This window comes from Rhinoderma darwinii, chromosome 1, assembly GCF_050947455.1.
Source record: "Rhinoderma darwinii isolate aRhiDar2 chromosome 1, aRhiDar2.hap1, whole genome shotgun sequence".
In the NCBI taxonomy this organism is placed as follows: Eukaryota; Metazoa; Chordata; class Amphibia; order Anura; family Rhinodermatidae; genus Rhinoderma; species Rhinoderma darwinii.
Window position 1 is genome coordinate 25,538,231 of NC_134687.1, and position 22,262 is coordinate 25,560,492.

The following is a 22,262-nucleotide window of genomic DNA, read 5'->3' on the forward strand; positions in this document are numbered from 1 at the left end:
CTAGTGTGACCCTAATCTGGCATAATGGTGGCCTACTGCGAGGAGCCGTATTTTTGGACTTTACTTTCTCTAACCCATTCGCAGCCGAGGTTTACGATTTTCAGGCTTTTTTTTTTTTTTTTTTTTTTTTACATACCCCAAAAATAACTAGATTCAGCAAAAAAAAAAAAAAATCTATTATTGTCATTCTTATATAATATTTTCTAAAAGTACACACCAGGCGCATTGTTAAAATTGTATACAATCGTGATGTATTACGGTCATCCTGGGCAGTGAAAGGGTTAAGATTCATAGACTTGAGTTTTCGGAATCTCATCTAAGAGCAAAGGAACCACCAAGACCGCACGTTCGTTTGTAGCCTATATGTAGGATCCGTACTACCAATAGCCGTACTGAAAGGGAGCGCCTACGCTTATTCTTGGACCTCGTGCACACTGATATAATGGGGACCCCGTGTGCCCTCGTGGCTTTGTCCTGACTTCTAAGAGCCATAACTTTATTTTTCTGTCGACATAGCCATATGTGGGCTCGTTTTATTTGTCGGACAAGTTGTTTGTTTTAAATGTACTGGGAAAACTTTTGAAAAAAAACAAACGGCATTTCTGCTATTTTTGGGTTTTGATTGTACTGCGTTCACCCTGCGGTAAAAATGACATGTTTAATTTTGCTATGACAGTCGGTACAATTTTGGCAATACCAAATTGATATAGTTTTTTTTTTTTTCCGCTTTTTACTACTTTTTCAAAATTAAAACAATGGTATTGAAAAAAAAAACAATTTTTTTTTTTTTTTACAGCGTTCACTGGTATAAACGTGTTCTTATGTAATAGCTCAGACTTTTACAGACACGGTAATACCGAATATGTTTATTTTTTTTATTGTTTACGTTTTGCTGAAAAAATGGGAAAAGGTATTTTTAAAATTGTCATTTTTTTGTATATGATTAACTTTATTAATCTTGTTTTTATTTTTACTCCAACTACGAGAATTGAACATGTGATCGTTTGATCGCCGGCACTTTAATTGTACTTTTAAATATGTCCTATTAATTATCATTAATAAATTATTGATAATCAAAGGTCTCCTATTAATGAATTCTGTAGGCCCTCGGCTACCATAGCAACACATCCGCATCTTTCAAGTGGGGAATGGGGGGGGTGATGAAATGATCGAGGGGACCCCTCCTCACTGATCTTCGATGGATGTACCGCTATGGTGTTCACAATAAGCCAAAACGCTTTTTAATGTCTTCTAAACAGAGATCTCATCACCTGACGTTACAGGCCCGAAGCCTGAGGATTGATTATTTCATGCGTGTCCTCTTCTAAAATTCTACCAGTGTTGTCATGGATACTAAAGGTGGGTATAAACCCAAAATACAGTGATGTCCCCACTTATACACAACAAGGGACTGACACTTTTCAAGTAGGACATGGTTGATGTATTTAGTGATTTGGACCCCGCATGGTCTCCATGACAACACTGGACAGAAATCAGGAGGAGACATGTTTATTATTTTCTACTGCCATTTACTGGATGTGTGTGGGGTTGCCAGCGGCCTAGCCAATATTTACACTGGCAGAGCGGTGGCTTTTTTTTTTATCGACAATCGCAAATGACCGTAATTCTGCATAATAGGATGTAAGTGCGTGCCCAGTCAGGTTACTTCGTATGTGGATTGGATATTCCTCTTTGCCAGGCCGCCTCGCCCTAGGAACGTCAACAGCCGTTATGTCACGTGTGGGATTAGCGCTACTAGAATATTGCAGAGATCCATTGACCCTAGCGTTCAGCAGCATCTGACTGCCTGCGCGCTGCTTGTACGCTGCCTGCCTGCGCGCTGCTTGTACGCTGCCTGCCTGCGCAGCCACAAGAGTCAGGAGCGGAGGTCGGAAAGGGAGGATATCGAGTCAATGGCCCACGTTTGAAAAGACTGGCAAAATTTAAGTAAAGGAGATAGCTGGAGTCATTTGCTGCAAATTTCGAACAGAAATTAAAATGTACGTCTTCTATGAGCAGGTGAAGATTTGCAGTCAAATTCGCTTCATTTTCACCCCTTTTTCTGAATGTGACCTGTACTACGCTTCTTGAAGGCCACGACCACTTTTTTTTGTCGCATTCCACATTTTCTGCGCGATAAGAAAAATCCCAAATCTCTTTAGTGGTAAAATCCCATTCACGCAGGTGAATAAACCGCATTCGCTTTTTTGTTTTGTTCGGGTTAATTTGCACGTACCAGATATGTGGCAACAAAGCCGGGCATTTGTAAATACACCGTAAATATGGCCGTTTTTTTTATGGGTGGGAAAGGTGGCAAACCTAGTGAGTGTGGTACTGTGTTTTTATTTTTTTTGTGTGCGATCAATACCATTCAGTACCAGACACCGGAGCCGCCTCTAGCTTCTGATCGCTGAGGGTACTGTCGGTCAGACCGCCACCAATCGCACATCTCGGGATCCGCCAACCATTTTTTTTTTTTTAAAAGTTACTAAAAAACCTCGCTACTTTTTATTAACTCTTGAATAATATTTCCTCTTTCTCCCTTGTATAGAAGCTGTTTCTAACTGTACGAGGCTCCTGCTTTCGCTGCCATCTTCTGACGTGTCCTCGTTCCGTCATGCATCTACTACTCAACCAGCTGAAGATCCTAGACAGGGGAGCTCTCCAGGAGGTTTATGAAGTGGAGGCTGTTCTTGGCCGGGTGAGTGAGGCTTTGATTATAGCACATGTAATCCCATATATATCCCTAGTAGACTCCATATTGGATCAAGTTTTGTAGATTTGGCAATTGACTTCTATCCTTTGCCTTCAGTTCTTAGAAGGGAATGCCTTAGTCAGTGGTCAGGAGATTCAAGAAGAATTGGAAGCGTACACCAGACGAGTGCTTAAAGCCTACCCAAAGAAGCGGGACACATCCCAGGTGAGTAACTGCATTATCTTACTGGCTCTTTATGATGTTTTCCCAGTATGTCCTACAGAACGGAGCAGTCCGCCAATGATCTCCACTTGACCTGGTAGCAAACACCATAATGTCTGGTGGTATACTCCTGGATAACATCAGATTTCTACCCTAGTTGGGCCAAAAGTATCTAAAAGCAGACATCCATTATTAACCCCTTTAGGACACAGCCTGTTTTGGCCTTGTGGCACAGCTGATTTTTATTTTTATTTTTTTCAAATCTGACGTCACTTTATGTGGTAATAACTTGGGAATGCTTTTTACCTATCCAATCGATTCTGAGATTATTTTCTCATGACATATTGTACTTTATGTTAGAGGAAAAATTTGGTCTATAAGCTCAATATTTATTAGTGGAAAAACACCAAAATTTAGAGAGAATTTACAAAAATTAGCATTTTTCTAAATGTAAATGGATCTGCATGTAAAACAGATAGTAATACCACACAAAATAGTCACTAGTTAACATTTCCAAATCAAGCAATATAGTGGGAAAATTTACGTATTTCAGTTTTTTTTTTTTGCTGAAATTCATTTGTAATACTGTTTTTTTTTTCCTATAACACAGAAGGTTTTACCAGAGAAACGCAATCAATATTTATTGCCCAGATTCTGTAGTTTTTAGAAATATCCCACATGTGGCCCTAGTGTGCTAATGGACCAAAACACCGGCCTCAGAAGCAAAGGGGCACCTAGAGGATTTTGGGGTCTGCTTTTTTTTAGATTATATCTTAGGCACCATGTCAGGTTTCAAGAGATCTTGTGGTGCCAAAACAGTGGAAACTCCCCAAAAGTGACCCCATTTTGGAAGCTACACCCCTCAAGGAATTTATCTAGGGCTACAGTTAGCATTTTGACCACACAGGTCTTTTGCTATATTTATTGGAGTTAGTCAGTGAAAAATAAAATCGACTTTTTTTTTTCGGAAAAAAACATGGACATTTTTAATATTTACAAGAAATAAAGAAAAAAATGTACCCCAACGTTTGTAAAGCATCTTCTCCCAATTACGGAAATACCCCATATGTGGTATTATACTGATGTTTGGACACACAGCAAGGCTCAGAATGGAAGGAGCGCCATTTGGATTTTGGAGCGCAGATTTTGCTGGATTGGTTTTCAGTGCCATGTCGTGTTTGCAACGCCCTGGATGGACCAAAACCGTGGAAACTCCCCAAAAGTGACCCCATTTTGGAAACTACACCCCCCCTCAAGGAATTTATCTAGGCCTAGTGACCTCACAGGTTTTTTCCAGAATTTTGTGGAATTAGGCCGTGAAAATGAATATCAACGTTTTCGTCCACTAAAATGTTGAAGCTTTTCATTTTCACAAGGTATAAAGGAGAAAAAGCCACCCAAAATTTGTAACGCAATCTCTCCCGAGTATGACAATACCCCACGTAGTCATAATTGTTTTTTGTTAATCGAAATTAATTAACCTTTGCAGGACTGTTCCTTTTTTGCTTTTCCATTTTAGTTTTTCACTCCCCGCCTTCCAAACGCCATAACTTTTTTTTTTTTTCCATCTATAGCGTGTTGAGGGCTTATTTTTTGCGGGAGGAGTTGTAGTTTCTATTGACACCATTTAAAGTACTGGGAAACCGAAAATAAAGTTCTTTGCTGGGTGAAATTGGAAAAAAACTGAGATTTTCCTCCATTGTTTTTTGAGTTTCGTTTTTACCGCTTTTACCGTGCGGTAAAAACGACAACTTAATTTTATTCTGCGGGTCAATCCCATTACGGTGATACGAAATGTATATAGTTTTTTTTTTTTATTTTACTACTTTTACAAAGAAAAAACTATTTGTTAAAAAAAAACATTGTTTTGTATCAACACATTCTGAGAGTCATAAGTTTTGGTTTTTTTTTCCGTGGATTGAGCGGTGTGAGGGCTTATTTTTGGCGGGACAAGCTGTAGTTTTTATTGGCACCATTTTTTGGGCATATGCAACTTTTGACATCACTTATTACATTTTATTTAGAGCGAAGGTGACCAAGAAACTGATTTTGGCGTTTTAAAATGTATTTCTTACGGTGTTCATTATGCTCTAAAAATGAGTTTTACTTTATTCTGCGGGTCGGTACGATTACCATATGTACATATATGTGCGTATGGTACCATATGTATATCATTTTTTTTTATGTTTTGCACAGTAAAATCACTTGTTTATAAAATAATGGATTTTTTTGTGTCCCCATATTCTGAGCGCCATAACTTTTTTTTTATTGGTACTATTTTGGGGTACATGCGACTTTTTGATCACTTTTTATTCTGTATTTTGGAAGGGGTGGTGACCAAAAGAATAGTGATTCTGGCATTGTTTCTCGTTTATTTTTTATTTTTTTTGCAGTGTTCACCGTGTGGGAAAAAGAACTTTATAGTTTGGGTTATAATGTCGTCGACAGTGTGCACCGGGAGCCGCGCAGTAACTGTACATCTTCGTCCGCTAAGACACTGGCCACCAGGACGTACAGTTGCGTCGTGGTGCGCCTAGGGCTTAAAGGGGTTGTCCAAGAAGGGGGCGGTTTTTCATACTGATGACCAATACTGTGGATAGGTCATCAGTATATGATTGGTGGGGGTCCGACAGTCGGACCCCGCAACGATCAGCTGTTCCAGCTGCCTCCGGAAGCGGATGGCTCTGGTCACAGTATAGCGGCCGTGCTGGGTTACCGCAGCTCTACTCCTATTCACTTGAATACGAGCAGAGCTGCAGCACAGCCGCTATGCTGTGACCGGAGTTATTTGTAGCTGATCGTTTCAGGGCCGGGTGTCGACTCTCACCGATCATATACTGATGACTTATCCTGTGGATGGTTCATCAGTATGAAAAACTGCCGCCTGCTTGGACAATGTTCCTTCATATATTCTGTACAATTTGGAAGTTATAGGGGTAGTCTCATCTCAGACATATATGGCATCCATCTCAACTCTGGAACCCAACATCTATCTCTATAACGGCGCCCGCTGACCCCGTCCTACCTTCTCCCGCTGCTAATATGCCATAAATGTCTGCGATGGGAGTACTTCTTAAGGGAACCTGTCACCAACATTTCACCTATTGAACTCTACTCGCTGGCGGCTGCTGTCAAAAAGTTCATTGCTGTTATCCCCTCTCCTAAACTCCTCCCCTGACTGTAAATAACGGTCTGCAGACATTTTGCGCCTTTTATGGTAATAATCCGGCAGTCTCGTTCTTTTTCTTATGCCCGACCTCCACTGAAAACTGTCCCGCCCTGAATGCCGAAATGTCGTCCTGTATGTTCCGACACCCTTCCCTGCTTCGTCTGGGTCTCAAATCTAGTTACTGCGCATGCGTCGCTATGGTGTCCCGTTGTGCGCACGCCCCAAAACAGGACATCAATGCGCAAGCGCAGTTTCCTATGTGCTGGGGGGAGGCGAGCAGCTGTCAATCAAAAGTAAGGAGGCGGGGTTAACTGAAAACCCTGAGGAATGAAGATATGACTCTTTTCAATGAAGGTTTGACTCTCTTATGCTCATTCGCATACGGTGCGGGAACATTAAAAAACGGAATACTAAAGCTACAGAGCTAAGAAGATAATTATAGGTTACACAAAAATGATTTCTCACCCACTACCTCCAGGTGTTGCTGTTTTAACCCCTTCCCGACATTTGACGTAAATGTACGTCATGGAAAGCATTGACTTCCCGCAAAATGCCGTACATTTACGTCAAATGTTTGGCACCGGCTCAGAAGCTGAGTCGGTGCCATCATCACCGGATCTCAGCTGTATCTTACAGCTGACATCCGACTGTAACGGCGGGGACCGAAATTAGCTTCGATCCCCGCCATTAACCCCTTAAGTGCAGCGCTCAAACGCGATCGCTGCACTTAAGGTGTTTGCAGCTCATCGGAGCCCCAGCAATGAAATTGCTGGGGTTCCGGTGGCTGCAATGGCAACCGGAGGCCTAATACTGGCCTCCCGGTCTGCCTAGCACCGAAGCCGATCAAGATCCGCCCGGCGGCGGAGCCTGATCGGCTTCCGTAGCTGCCGGCAAGATAGTGCCGGGTCAGGAGCCGATCCGGCGTCATCAGCGGTGGACGTCAGCTGTACTGTACAGCTGACATCCACCTGTAACGGCAGGAACCGGAGCTAGCTCCGATCCCTGCCATTAACCCCTTCGATGCAGCAATCGAAAGCGATTGCTGCATCGTAGCGGTTACTAGCAGATCGCCAGCCCTGAGAGGCAATCGGGACTGGCGACTGCTGTTATGGCAACAGGAGACACAATGGTCTCCTGCTCTGCCATTACGGAAGCCGATTTAGGCCCCGCCCGGAGGCGAAGCCTAATCGGCTTGCTGTCAGTGAATGACTGACAGATCTAATACATTGCACTACATAGGTAGTGCAATGTATTAGAAAAAAAAAAAATCTGACCGTTGGACCTTCAAGTCCCCTAGTGGGACTTGAAGAAAAGTGTAAAAAAAGTGTAAAAAAAAGTGCAAAAAATAAAAGTTTGAAAACAATAAAAGTTTCAAGTAATGAAATAAAACACAATCGCCCTTTTACTCTTATCAAGTCCTTTATTATTGAAAAATAATAATAAACCATATGTATTTGGTATTGCCGTGACCGTAACGACCTGAGGTATCAAAATATTATATTATTTATTGCACGCGGTGAACAGCGTAAAAAAAAAACGTAAGAAACTTTACCAGAGTTTCTGTTTTTTGGTCACTTTGCCCTACAAATATTAGAATAAAAAGTGATCAAAAAGTTGCACGTATCCAAAAATGGTACCTATAAAAACTATAGCTCGTCCCGCAAAAAACAAGCCCTCATACACCTCCGTCGACAAAAAAATTAAAAAGTTATGGTTCTCACAACTTGGCGACAGAAAAAATACATTCTTTTTACAAAAGTAATTTTATTGTGAAAAAAGTTGTAAAACATAAAAAAATGCTATAAATTTGGTATCGCCGGAATCGTACGGACCCGCAGAATAAAGTTAACATGTAATTTATAACGCATGGTGAACGCTGTATAAAAAACAACGAAAAAAGCTGTGCCAGAATTGCGTTTTTTTTTGTTTACCTGGCATCCCAAAAAATAGGATAAAAGGTGATCAAAAAGTTGCATGTACCCCAAAATGGTACCAATAATAACTACAGCTCGTCCCGCAACAAACCAGCCCTCATACCGCTACGTCTATGAAAAATAAAATTAGTTATGGCTCCAATAAGTCAGGAAATAAAAAAATATGCAGTTGTGCCCGAGGGGAACATTTCTTCTGTTTGAAGAGGCGATTTATCAAGGACCTAAAATTAGGGAACCAGGAAAGGGAGAGCCCAAACATATCCGCTGGAAGCGAGGGCGCCCGTATTATACCAGGACAACACTTCCCAGCAAAATTCCTCAAACTACAAAAGGTGCGGAGTGTGGACCAAAAGGGGCATAAGAAAGGACGCCATTTATCAGTGCGACACCGGCCTGTGCGGAAAGGATTGCTTCACAGCGTAACACACATCTATGGATTATTATTTTTTTTTTATAGCACCTGACTATGCCCCTTATATACTCCGCCCCGCTTACATGTACCCCCACATTATAAAACACCAGCAATACTCAAACAAATATAGTACCAAGCAAAATCCGCTCTCCAAAAGCCAAATGGTGCTCCCTCGGCCCTGAACCCTACAGCGTCCCCAAACAGAAGTTTCCTTCAACATATATGGCACCGTCATACCCGGGAGAACCCTTTTAGCAATTTTTGGGGTGTGTGTCTCCAGTGTCATAAGCTGGGCATGACATATTTGCCACTGAATGGCATATCTAGGGAAAAATATAAGTTTTTAATTTGCACCATCCACAGCGCATTCATTTATGGAAAAGACCTGTGGGGTGAAAATGCTCACTACACCTCTTAATAAATGCCTTGAGCGGTGCAGTTTCCATAATGGGGGTCACTTATCAGGGGTTTCTTTTTATTATTTCACATCTGAGCCTCTGCAGTTGTGAACCAATACTTTGTAAATCGCCAAATTAGGCCTCCACTCCGCATGGTACTCTTCACTTCTGAGCCCTGTCATATGTCCAGGCAAAAGATTAGGGCCACATGTAGGGTGTTTCTAAAACCAGGAAACACCGCATAATAATTAGAGAGCTGTCTCGTTATGGTGGCACAAGCCGGGCACCACATATTGGCATATCTATGGAAGAAAGTCCCATTTTCACTCTGCAACATCGAGTGAACACTAATTTCTACAAAACACCTGCAGGGTTAAAATGCTTACTACACCCCTTGGTAAATGCATTGAGGGGTGTAGTTTCCAAAATGGGGTCACTTCTGGGGGGTTTCCATTGTTTTGGGCCCACAGGCACCCAGAAACCAATCCAGCAACATCTGCACTCCAAATGGCGGTCCTTCCCTTCTGAGCCCTGCCGTTTGCCCAAACAGCAGTTTATGACCACATATGGGGTATTGCCGTACTCGGGAGAAATTGCTTTACAAATTTTGGGTTCTTTTTTTCCTTTATTTGTTGAGAAAATGAAAATATTTGCGCTAAAGCTACGTCTTATTGAAGAAAAAGGACTGTTTTTATTTTCACTGCCTAATTCTAATAAATTCTATGAAACATCTGTGGGGTCAAAATGCTCACTACACCCCTAGATGAATTCCACAAGAGGTGTAGTTTCCTAAATGGAGTCCCTTTTTGGGCGTTTTCATTGTTTTGTCCCCTCAGGGGCTCTTCAAATGCGACATGGCCTCCGCAAACCATTCCTGCTAAATGTGATCTCAAAAAGCCAAATGGCGCTCTTTCCCTTCTAAGCCCTGCCGTGTGTCCAAACAGCCGTTTATTACCACATGTGGGGCATTGTTTTACTCGGGAGAAATTGCTTTACAAATTTTGTGGTGCTTTTTCTCCTTCAGTCCTTGTGGAAATGAGAAAAAATTAGCTAAACCTACATTTTATTTGAAAAAATGTAGATTATTTTTTTCAGGGCCTACTTCCAATAATTTCTGCAAAAAAACTGTGGGGTCAAATCGCTCACTATACCCCTAGATAATTTCCTCAATGGGTGTAGTCTCCAAAATGGGGTCACTTGTGGGGGGTTTCCACTGTTTTGTCCCCTCAGGGGCGTTGTAAATGTGACAAGGCCTCTGCAAACCATTCCTGCTAAACTTGAGCTCCAAAAGCCAAATAGCGCTCTTTCCCTTCTCAGCCCTGCCGTGTCTCCAAACAACCGTTTATTACCACATGTGGGGCATTGTTTTACTCGGGAGAAATTGCTTTACAAATGTTGCGATGCTTTTTCTCCTTTAGTCCTTGTGGAAATGAGAAAAAAAATCGCTAAACCTACATTTTCTTTGAAGAAATGTTGATTTTAATTTTCACGGCCTACTTCCAATAATTTCTGTAAAACACCTGTGCGGTCAAAATACCCACTACACCCCTAGATAATTTCCTTGAGGTGTCTAGTTTCCCAGATGGGGTCACTTTTGGGGGATTTTTACTGTTTTGGCACCGCAAGAGCCCTTCAAACCTGACATGGTGCCTAAAATATATTCTAACAAAAATAAGGCCCCAAAATCCACTAGGTGTTCCTTTGCTTCTGAGGCCGGTGCTTCAGTCCAGTAGCACGCTACGGCCACATGTTGGATATTTCCTAAAACTACAGAAACTGGGCAACAAATATTGAGTTGCATTTCTCTGGTAAAACCTTCTGTGTTATAAAAAAAATTGTATTAAAAATTTATTTCTGCAGAAAAATATGAAATTTGTAAATTTCACCTTTACTTTGCTTTAATTCCTGTGAAAAGTCTAAAGGGTTAAGACATTTTCTAAATGCTGTTTTGAATACTTTGAGGGGTGAAGTTTTTAAAATGGGGTGACTCTTTGGGGGTTTCTAATATATAAGGCCCTCAAAGCCGCTTCACAACTGAACTGGTCCCTGTAAAAATAGCCTTTTGAAATTTTCTTGAAAATGTGAGAAATTGCTGCTAAAGTTCTAAGCCTTGTAACGTCCTAGAAAAATAAAAGGATGTTCAAAAAACAATGCCAATCTAAAGTAGACATATGGGGGATGTTAATTAGCAACAATTTTGTGTGTTATAACTGCCTGTCTTACAAGCAGATACATTTAAATTGAGAAAAATGCTAATTTTTGCAATTTTTCGCTAAATTTTGGTGTTTTTCGCAATTAAATACTGAACATATCGAGCAAATTTTGCCAGTAACATAAAGTCCAATGTGTCACGAGAAAACAATCTCAGAATCGCTTGGATAGGTGAAAGCATTCCGGAGTAATTACCACATAAAGTGACACATGTCAGATTTAAAAAATGAGGCTCTGTCAGGAAGGTCAAAAGTGGCTAAAGAGGGAAGGGGTTAATAGGTGAAATGCTGCTGACAGGTTCCCTTTAAACGTGAATTGTTGTCATCATTGTTGCTGGAGTGAGACAAGTCTTACTAACTTAGTTACTGTTTCCCCATCTTCTTTTTGTCAGGTGAAGAATGTTTGTGTGACCAGGAATAAGCTTATAAATGACTTCTGGAAGGCGCACATGACTTCTAGGAGATGTCCCCAATGCAAGTGAGTTATTGAGGAAACCATATAACGCGATATCTATTATATGCCCTGTGTTTTAGGGCTGTAAAAGGCACTTTTGAGCAAGAATTTTTTTTCCCCTTAAAATCCGTTTTCTTAAAGCGACCTGAGGGGTTTTTCAGGACCAGGACAAAATAAATGTGATGCGGTATATGGAGTAATATTACCTGCTGCCCTCCAGATGTGCCTCTTGGCTGTGGATTCGCTGTTTTAGGGTCCCCCTCTGTGTTGTCTCAAAACGACCGCCGCGCTTCTTGGACTGTCCCTCTGTTCTCGGATTGGATAGAGCGGCTTATGTGAGCGGCTCTGGCCAATCCGAGAACAGTGGGACTGTCTCGGACTCGTAGTCTAAGAAGCATTCCGGCAGTTTTTGGACAGCACAGAGGGGACCCTAAAACAGCAGCTCCACAGCAGAAGGGCAAAACTGGACGGCATCCGCTATTATTATTCCATCATATAATACGCCATCGTATTTGAAATGTTATCCCGGGACCGGAGGGTCACTTTAATGATTGGGTAAAGCCTTCTGTCCGATCATAATCGAGACAACTGTTTGGCTTTTGATTCACAGCCCCATAGTTCTCGCTGTCCCTGATCGCACCAATTTCTATGGTCGGTGTAGGGCAGGAAGGAGATGCTGCATTGCTAGAGCATGGAAAGGTGAGTTACCTAATGGACATCTGATATTAACCCCTCCACTATCCTCAAGAACCACAGAAGCTATCGTTATTCCTGTACCAGTGAAGCTGATAACAAACCCCTCCACTACCCTACCCCAGTAGAGAAGACCACAAACCTCTCCCCTGCCCAATACCACTAGGGAAACGGGCATTAAATCTCTTCATTACACCTGGTGGTCTATCCTCCAGTCCAAAAAACACCAACCCAATGGACTATACAGGGACCAGCACTGATGATGTGGGCAGCGCCAACGTTATCAGTGGTGGCCAGTGGAGGGGCGGGGCCATGTCTCAAACTTTCAAAGATGATCTCCATAGAGAAGTCTGAAACTACGGTGGCCATCTTGGAGAGCGGATGACGAGGGACTGGAGAGCGGATGATTCAGGAGTGGTGCAGCAGATACCTTGACTATACGTTTCTAATGTCGCTTTAATCTCTTTAGAGTTTACAGAGCGGCTCTTGGTTCTGGGAACCCCCTCTATGATGTCCATATGCAGGGTTTGTCCCCTTTAAACAGTAGTTCTCTAATGTAATGATTGTACATAATGAGATGGGGCTTTGGAACCGGTTTTATTTCCGATACGTGATTCTTACAACTATTTGTGTGTTGCTCAGGGCACCGCGCTCTGTATTACGGAGAGAGCACAACAGCAAGCTGACCATCATCATGAGCCCCGATGGAAGCAAAAAAAAGTCAGACGAGATCGATGAAGTCTCAGGAAGTGAGTGATCGCTGCTACGTGGGGGGAAAGTTGTACCCGTTTCATCGCTTATATACTGGATAAATCGAAAGTCAGAAGTGCCACATCTTTAGGCTGGATTCACACATGCAGTTTTTGTGGCAATTTTTTGAGCCAAACAGGTGTGGATACAAGAGGGGGGCACAGATCTGTCTTTCCTTTATACTTAAGAGGTTTTTGCAGGCAGATTTCAGGAACTTCAAGGCAGGTGTCAGGATTCTGAGTACACATGACGTCCAGGCTGGGTTTCATGTATATTCATTATCAGGACACTGTAGTAATGTTAGGGCTTGTGTATGAGGCTGCACATAGTGATATATCTATATCGCTAGTGCAGTGTAAATGAATGTAGAGGAGTGCATGATGCTGATTGGTCAGCGTCATGCACTCCTCTGTACAACGCCCACTTGGTCTAACGTAAAAACAGGCCCACTTGGGCATTAAGAAACTCATTCGCATAAAGCTAAAAATCGCTCATAAAGTGGTAAAAATAGATCGTTTTTCTAAATAAAAAGCATTACTGTCACCTACATTACAGCGCCGATCTCCTTATGTAGGAGACAGGGCACTTATAATGTGATGACAGTCTCTTTAAAAACTATGATAAATTAAAATACAAAGTATATTTTTCATTATATAATCATTAAGCTTTATTTTCATAAAACTGGAAAACCCCTTTACAGGATATTTTGGTTTAATCAAACCCATGCGATATATTGTATTAAAAAAAAATAATCTGCAATTTCTTAATAGGGGGGATAGGCTATCAATATTTGATGGGTGGGAATAAGACTCCCGGCATAAATGAAGGAGCAGTGACACTCGAGCGCACCATGTCCTTTTCATTGGTTGCCCAGACAGAGCGCCATACAGTTGTGGTTATACCTAGTACTGCAGCTCCGTCTTATTCAGTGGCACAACCGTATGTACTGCACTGGTGCCGGGATAGGTAATCGGCAATAAAGTCCTGAAAAAAAAGCAAAGAAACTGGGCAAATATAGTTGAGGGTTAAAATAAGAAGTTTCAGCAATTTTTTTTTATTTTATTTTTTTATATATTTTTTTTTTCTATTCTTTGCTTTATTTTTGTATTTCAGCCAAGTTTTCACTTTTCCTGATTTTTATTTTTTTATTTTTTATTTTGATTTTTTTTCAGCAAAGGACACTGCAGAGTTGGCGAAACGAGGCTACCTGACTCCTAGCTCGACAAAGGAGCACATAGAGGCTCTCTGGGAAAATGAAGGTAATACCCTACATATATGTAACCTCTACCGTAATTACCGGTACAACGTATGGCCAGATGTATGTGAACACCGGAACATATCACATAGACGTTGACTGTGCCACATTCCATCCCAAACCTGCCCCAGACCCCAATGGCGGTCTGCTGTCCACCACTACCGCCACCTGCTGACCTTCGTGCTTAGGTCACTTTGGGCAACACGTCGCCACAGTGGCCAATGATTTGCCGCCGTTGCCACATGTCGTTATGCATTATTTTGTGCTCGTAGTTCACAATAATTATCGGTTGAAAAACCACTTTTAGTTCTGCAGCCAGTGCTTGTCTATGGAGATTACTTGGCGAAGTGCTTAACCTTGTGATGCTGCAAGGGCATGAGGCTTTCTTTGTCCGCCAATCGCTGGAGCGGCCAGTGTTAAGGGACAAAGGCCCCTAGCGCTGTCCTGAAGGAAAGACTATTGAGGTATATACAATGGGTGTTGTTCATGCACCGGCTATAATTCATTATAACACAAAGAAATAAAAGTAAAGGTCCCCTAGCAAAATAAAAGAATGTTGTCAAATCAATCAAATCGCGTTCTGCTTAGAAAAAATAAAACAACGAAATTTGGAAAATGTTATAAATTAACTTCAGTCTGCAAGTGGCGCAGGAGGCAGCGGGAACCGAGGAAAGTAGAACGGGGTTTATGGGGCCCCGTTCTAGAGATACGTGCGGGTCACAGAGGTGGGACTCACGTCTATCTGACATTTGACACATCCTGTGGATATGTCGTAAATCTCTCTGATGGGAATACCCCTTTAAGGTTATTTTGGGCGTTTTAACCCTTTTGCTGCCAGGACAATTTTCACACTTTTGATGTGCACAAGTAAAACCTGAATGACAGAATACGAAAAGAAGCGCTATACACATATATATTTTCTGAATGTACACACCTGGCAGTGTGAAAAATGCCATCCAGCACTTTACAACCTTCTGCGCCTTCATGCAACTTTACATCAAGGCATAAAGCTTTCTTAAAAAAATAAAAAAAAAGCATTTAAAATTCATGTTTGTGGCTAAAAGTCTGAACCAAACAGAACCTGTGAAGTGTGACACGTCCTAAAGATAAAAGAAGAAAACACTTATGTCTTGGTCTTCATGAATATATCTTCACATAATCACTAGATTAAAAATCTGTGCGATCCAGATGCCTGTAAACGTCCGATTTCAAAGGTGACAAATATCCTGATTGGGTACAGGGTGTAATTAGACAAGTAACTGCTCATCTCATTACCTTAGTAAAAACTAAAAAAGAAAAAAATAACTAGCGAACCGCCGTTCATCTGCTGATCATATCATTTAGAAATGAAAAATATTATCACTGTCGCCAGCACATCCGTTTTTGCCGCAGCAGAAAGCCTTGGACTTTCAACGGAATTGCTGCAGAAATTTTCTGCAGCGATTCCCGTTGTGTGTGGACAAGCCCTATGGCTGTAATCTTTGCTCCTGCTCTCACTTGCAGATTCCTCCTCCCTTCGGGTATGTTCACACTGAGTTTTTTGACGCGGAAACCGCGCTGCAAAACTCGTCAAAAGCCGGCCGAAAATACCTCCCATAGATTTCAATGGGAGGCGGAGGCGTCTTTTTCCCACGAGCGGTAAAACAGTCTCGCGGGAGAAAGAAGCGACATGCCCTGTCTTCGGGCTTCAGAGTTTTATGCCGGCGGCGCTCAATGGCCGCGGGCGAAAAACGCAGTGAAAATCGGCGTGCAGGGAGAGGAAAATCTGCCTCAAACGTCAAAACGGAATTTTGAGGCAGAATTTCCGCCTGCAAAAAAACTGTGTGAACCCGGCCTTACAGTGACACAGGACCAGGAAGTAAGACTTTTCATGCTGCGCTCCCAACTATTGCACCTAGAATATTTAATAAGCTCTACCTCCTATATTCTGGACGCAGCAAGTATTTAAAATCATTACGTATTACATATGGTCCTGGCAGTGAAAAGGGTTAAAAAGGTTGTCCCGTTTTATGTAGTAAAAAAAAAAAAAAAAAGCTTAAAGAGTAGCTAAACTTTCAAAAAACTTCTGACATGTCATAGTGACATGTCAGAAGTTTTGATTGGTGGGGGTCCGAGGACTGAGACCCCACTGATCGCTAGTTTCTTTTCAGCTTTTCTCTGAAAGCCGAGGTAACGGTGTACGGACTAAATGGAAAGTTTATGAGCCCGTACACCAACTGCTTGACTTTCCAAGAAAAGCCGATCAGAAACAAAGCGGCTCATCCGAGCACTTCTGCCACTGTATTTTAGCGATCGGTGCGGGTCACAATGCTTGGACCCCCACCGATCAAAACTACTGACATGTCATAGTGAAGTGTCAGAAGTTCTTCAAACGTTTGTTTCCCCTTTAATCCCTGTATAGATGAACATTTCTGCAAATTTCTTATCTATTTTGATTAAATTCTTCACTGTTTTCCAGTTATTACTTTGCGGTCAGTGAATGAGCGCACTTGTTTACATTCAGAGGCTGCAATCCTGTATATAGCTAGTCTTGATCTCCAGACTGATACATTGTAGCAAACTACCAGAGACAATTGTGCAGCTGCTGATATATTTAGCCCAAACTAGAGACCATTCTGCAATGATGTGATGTCCCTTTAATTCTGTCTTGTGACTTCTCCTTGTTCTATATTTCCAGGTTTTTTCATGCGGTGCCTGTTTTCTGGCATGACGACAGGGAAGGAGTTCTCCGCAGAAATGTTTTTCCTTGATCTTGTAGTGGTTCCTCCATCTCGGTAATAAGTCTCTCTTTACTGACACTTTAACTAGATCAGTGCTAGGTCTACAGATGTGCAGCAGCTGAGCTCACATGTCAACATTCCTTCTTGACCAAGTAAGCCAGTTACGTATTTGTGCGGCCGAGTTTTTAAAGGCATTTGATCTCTTGTTAGAGGGGAAAAAAAAAAAAAACGTAAATGTTATAAAACAACAAAGGAAACCATATTCGCCTCTACAATCCCCCACCGATCCAGCGCAGACGTTCTGGCTGTCCCCCGCCAGTCTTTCTTTACAAGCTGCCACCGATAATGTGACACGGTTGCACATGACCGATTCATTTAATCAGTTGCCTCAGCTGTCATATGCCGTGCTTACCGGCATCTCAGAGCGGGGTAGGGGCCCTGATGATGTCACAGGCATTCCCTCATACTCTGTCTCTCTCTTTGCCTTATAAGGGCCTGTTCACATCATCAAAAAAAAAACGGAAACCAACTGCAACTCAAGCATTACCATTGAAATCAATGGTAATGCAAACAAGCTATGGTTTCCGTTCGGCTTTCCGTTCATCGGTTCCTCCGATGGAAAGGTCTATCGGAACCCATGAACGGAAACCAATCGCTGGTGTGAACAGGCCCTTAGCCTAGATGGGTATTCTGTTTAGGGAAGGAAAATCGCCATTGGTATCGGGGACATGACTACTCCACTAGCCGTCTCAGATTATCCACTATGACAAACTATTCTACTTGGAATCGTCCTCTGACTTTTCTGATGTCTGTTTTCAGTTACCGGCCTGTCAATCGCCTGGCAGATCAGATGTACACCAACGGGCAGACGATAAATCTGCAGTCTGTCCTGAAAGACGTGAGCGTCATACGGAAGTTACTGGCCGTCATGGCTGAGGAGCAGATGAAGACTCCGGAAATCAATGAGACTGAAGTCAGCACAGTAAGATGTGGTGTCATCTACCGGAGGGCTCGCCGGTTACACTATAGTTTTTATTTTTTTCGTAACTTGGAGCAAATGCTCCCCTGTCGCCCTTATTGTTTTCCTTAGTAATTGAACCCTTTGCTATAAAAATAAGACTTGGAATTAGAGGGATTGAGGACCGGATCGAAAAGATATCCCTATTTGTTGATATTATGTTGTACTTGGGATTGTAAAGTTAAAAAGTTGTTGGTCAATTTGAGGAATACGAAGGTCTCGCTCAATTGGGGGAAATCTATACAAAATAGCTCTCCTCCAGAAGGAAAACAGTCTTTCTAGTGCCACCTATAGGTGACTATGGTGTAAGTCAATGTCCGACCCATTAAAGGGACTTGAAACATGACTAGGAATATCATCAATACTCCGAAACAGCGCGGCCTACAGATGAATGTTTCTGGTTTGGCTGGTATCCCATGTCATGTTTTGAAGTCTCTTTTAATGGGTTGGACATTGACTTGGTCACCTATGGGTGGCACTAGAGAGACTGTTTTCGTCCTTCTGCAGGAGAGCTAATTTGCATACATTTCCCAGCAAGCATTGCTTGTAAGGCTGGATCTCCTCAAGGAGAACCAGTACCTTCCAAGAGGGAAATCTATAGTAATGTTTTTGATGGAGAACAATCTCTGACTTTGAACTACACCATGTTTCTCTGGCTTATCTACAAATATTGGCTACGTTATCAAAGATTATGTGAATGACAATCTCACTCCTGATATATACTGTTAGTTTTTAACATATTCTGATCTTTCCTCTGTGACTCAATATGGCGGCCAGAGTGGCCCTGATTAAGATGATACTTCTGCCTGCCATATTCGATGTGATTTCTAACTTTCGAAAAAAATGTTACAATTTTTAAAGTATAGACTTTGTTTGGAGGAGGAAACAAAGGCGCGTAGACCAACAGTGACCTAGTGGAAAGGGTTAAATAGGCTAATCGCATTCCGTGTTAAAAGATCCAAGAGCGTAAAATGAGGGGGGGGGGTTCTGAAAGTAGGTTAAAAAAAATGTTTTGGCTTAATTGAAAATGTAACCTATCAAATGTGATTTAAAATATTTGCAAAATATTTCTTGCTCGTGTTATTGGCGGTCACAGCAGCCATTGGTACAATCCTGATGGAAATATTTCCATAAAATAATGAAAAAATTCATGCATTTTTTTGTTCTTGTATTGTATTAATTTTGTTATTCATAATCTCCCGCTATCGTGTCCCTAAAATATTGATATTTTAGTCAGAACACTAGATGGCGCCAGAACCTTTCAGCTATTGATGGTGTAATATTTTGTGTGAACAGTAGATGGCGCCTTCGCATTTTGTTCTTTTACTAATTTTTTTTTTTTTTTGGCACTTTTGTAGCGTAAACTGGATTGTTGCGTATAGAGTAATGTAGTCCTATTTATTTTTTATTTATTTTATGGCTATGATAGCGCTGTAAAAAGCTTTTCTTGCCATCATAAAGCATTGTCACAGGACCCTGATATCCTCAACTAGTTAAAATCAGGCAACTTGCATTTGATTTTGGTTGCATGACATAGAAAAATCTGTCGCATTAAAATATCAACTATTCTATATAGGGAGAAATCTTCACACAATTTGGGAATATTACAGGAAATCCACACATATTGGGGGCTTCTGGTGGCCTGTTTTTTCCTATACTATATTTAGGTCTATTTTAGCATTTAACAAGGCATTTTGACAAAATTCCTAGCATTAGTCACTTACGCAGGCTATTTTTTTTTTTTTTTTTTGAGAAACTGTTCTAGTAGAGATCACCAGCAGAGGGAGTGTTACACTATGACCATTCAATTCACTGCTCCATACACAGAAGGTGGGGGGCGCTGTAGGGGATCCCTGTAACAGCGGCCATATTGTGTGTCACCTAGGTTTTTCAGAAGCCGATATTGCTACGATAGCTGAAAAAAATTATGTCGGAAGGGGTCGACATAGGTTGGAATTTAAATCTTTTTCTATTTGTTTTCTCAGGATACCACAGAGCCTGTTCAAAACATTGATCGAGCCTTCTTGACCTCGCTGATCGGTCAGACTCTCCCAGATAAACTGTACAACGCTTGGATTCTTCTGCAGAGTCACGTAAACATTGTGTTTGATTCCGAGATGGACAAAGTGATGGTTGATAAGTATCCCGGCGTTCGCCAGGTATGTGGGCTTAGTCCTATAATTATAGGTCTGATGTCTCATTTACTGTATTACTGACTCATTTCCATCTTAAACGTTTATGGCATATCCACAGGAACCCCCTACTTAATTATGGGATGAGCGGCTCCCCCCTTCATTCCTTGGATAAGAGAGAGCGTGGGTGAACACCTTTCCCTCACGTTGCAGTCAGTCAGGCAGAGCCCTGACTCCATAGAAGTCTATATACAATGATGGAAACGGCAATAGGTAGTTACGTGAGGAAGAGACGTCAGACGTGGTCCGGAAACAGTCTAGGTTTCGTACAGAGATAAACAACACCAGATAGTATTGTAAGGCAGAGACGTGGTCAGGAAACAGTCCAGATTTGCTAAACAGATAAACAGCAATAGATAGTAATGTAAGGCAGAGACCTGGTCAAGCAAAAGTCCTGGTTCTGTACACAGAACAATAGATGGCAATCTAAGGCCGAGGCGTGGTCAGGAAACAGTCCTTGTTTGGTACACAGATAAAAATCAATTGTTAGTAACATGAGGCAAAAAGGAACTAGACTGTAAGCCGGAGGTTCAATAGTCCAGCAAGGAGGTCCTGCAAGGTCCAGACTTACATAGGAGCCACAATAATGAGAATAATTAGGCAATCAAGGCAAAGAATCCAAGGAATTAACCCTCGCTTTCTCTGTATCTATTGTTTGCAAACCGTTTAGAACCACTAACATAAACTAATAACTACTGATATAAACTATTGTTTGTATTGTTTTACCTCTATGACCCATGTTCCTCTCCCATACTTTTGGAGATATACAGTCTTTTTTGATTTGTAGTCTATTTTTAATCGTGTTACTTGTATTGTCCAATAAAATATATATTTTTCTATGCCATTTGGCAAATTTACATTTATTGATAGTTTCTGACTCTTTCTTTCTCTTGTGCTTAATAAAGAATCCAAGGAGGTAGGAATCGCGAGAAGCTTGATATTAAATCCAGCATTGAAGCTGTTCAACATCACAAGTGGCTCAACAAGAAGAGTTAGGCCTCATGCACACGGTCTAAAGTATGGGAGCACGGCCCGTAAAACGCAAAAGATAGGACATGTTCTATCTTTTGCGATACAGTTAAACGGCACGGACACCAATCTGTAGCGATACGGAAAGACGTCCGCGGCCAATAGAACTGAATGGGTCCGTAATTGCGGACCGTTTTACTGTCCGCAATTACAGAGATTTTTTACGGTCCTGTGCATGGGGCCTTAGTGCAAGAAAACAGGAGTTTCCAGGTTTGAACCTTATACAAACCGAGGCATCTGTCACCCATAGACTATTATGGTATTCATTGGACATATTTGTTATGAACTCTCATAACCCTTTCATGACATATCTGTTAAACAGATTCCATTATTGCCTATGGTTGACGGAGGCCATTGTTAGGCTCTGTTCACATCTGCGTTGGTGAATCAGGACCAGAACGAAAACTACTGCAGTGACTTTAATTGATGCCATCATGGTTTCCGTCATTTTGTGGGGTAAAATAGACCTGCATGCTGCGCTATTTTGTCCAGGAATTTTGACAGAACCTCCGACGCAGTTGTGAGCATAGTCTTAGGTTTAACTCTTCAGTTTCCCATGATACATTCTGAAAAGCTATTGGCTTATGATGCAATTGTGTGACGCATTGACTACCATGTAAAAAAAAAAAGGTAAACCTGACATATACCAAAAGGACACTCTTTTGGCCTCAGTTGGTATAATAGCACCCCAAGGGTACAGATGACATATGCGCCGGAAGCTTTCCCGACGCATATGTCAAACTTACAGGGAAAACACTGTGTGAAAGGGGCCTTAGAGAAACACCCGAGCAAAGGGCTGCATTCTACGGTTTGTCATTGGACATGTTCTACACGCCTGTAGACTGATACACCCGTAACAGCGTCACTCAGATCCCATAATGCAGTTAGTTTTTTCCTACATCAGATTTCTGTGCAGATATTGAGCCAGTAAGGAATGCTGGAAGATTTTTGCTCGGAAGCCTGCAGAATTGTGAATGCAGCTCTGGAGTAGAATATAGGCTGTAACTCGGGATCAGTACAAGATAAATAATACAATGTAATTGCAAAGCGACTCAACTTTTTATGTCGCTTCATTCTACATGTAAATGCATGATCACTGCATCGTATGAGC

General features: G+C 41.7%; 2 protein-coding genes across 4 annotated transcripts in view; both read left to right on the forward strand.

Moving 5' to 3' along the window:
* ST3GAL5 (ST3 beta-galactoside alpha-2,3-sialyltransferase 5) overlaps nucleotides 1-22,262 on the forward strand; it is a 439,220-nt gene that overhangs the window by 183,919 nt on the left and 233,039 nt on the right. The window lies entirely within an intron of this gene.
* Nucleotides 1-22,262, forward strand: part of POLR1A (RNA polymerase I subunit A) — a 76,669-nt gene that overhangs the window by 2,038 nt on the left and 52,369 nt on the right. For 2 of the 3 annotated variants that reach the window (XM_075856618.1, XM_075856636.1), the window contains exons 3-10: nucleotides 2,552-2,701; nucleotides 2,813-2,920; nucleotides 11,433-11,518; nucleotides 12,830-12,936; nucleotides 14,110-14,196; nucleotides 16,870-16,966; nucleotides 17,732-17,894; nucleotides 19,916-20,089. In XM_075856618.1, coding sequence (XP_075712733.1) covers nucleotides 2,552-2,701; nucleotides 2,813-2,920; nucleotides 11,433-11,518; nucleotides 12,830-12,936; nucleotides 14,110-14,196; nucleotides 16,870-16,966; nucleotides 17,732-17,894; nucleotides 19,916-20,089 — 972 coding nt within the window. The remainder of the gene's footprint in view (nucleotides 1-2,551; nucleotides 2,702-2,812; nucleotides 2,921-11,432; nucleotides 11,519-12,829; nucleotides 12,937-14,109; nucleotides 14,197-16,869; nucleotides 16,967-17,731; nucleotides 17,895-19,915; nucleotides 20,090-22,262) is intronic. The other variant, XM_075856627.1, reaches the window with a different exon arrangement.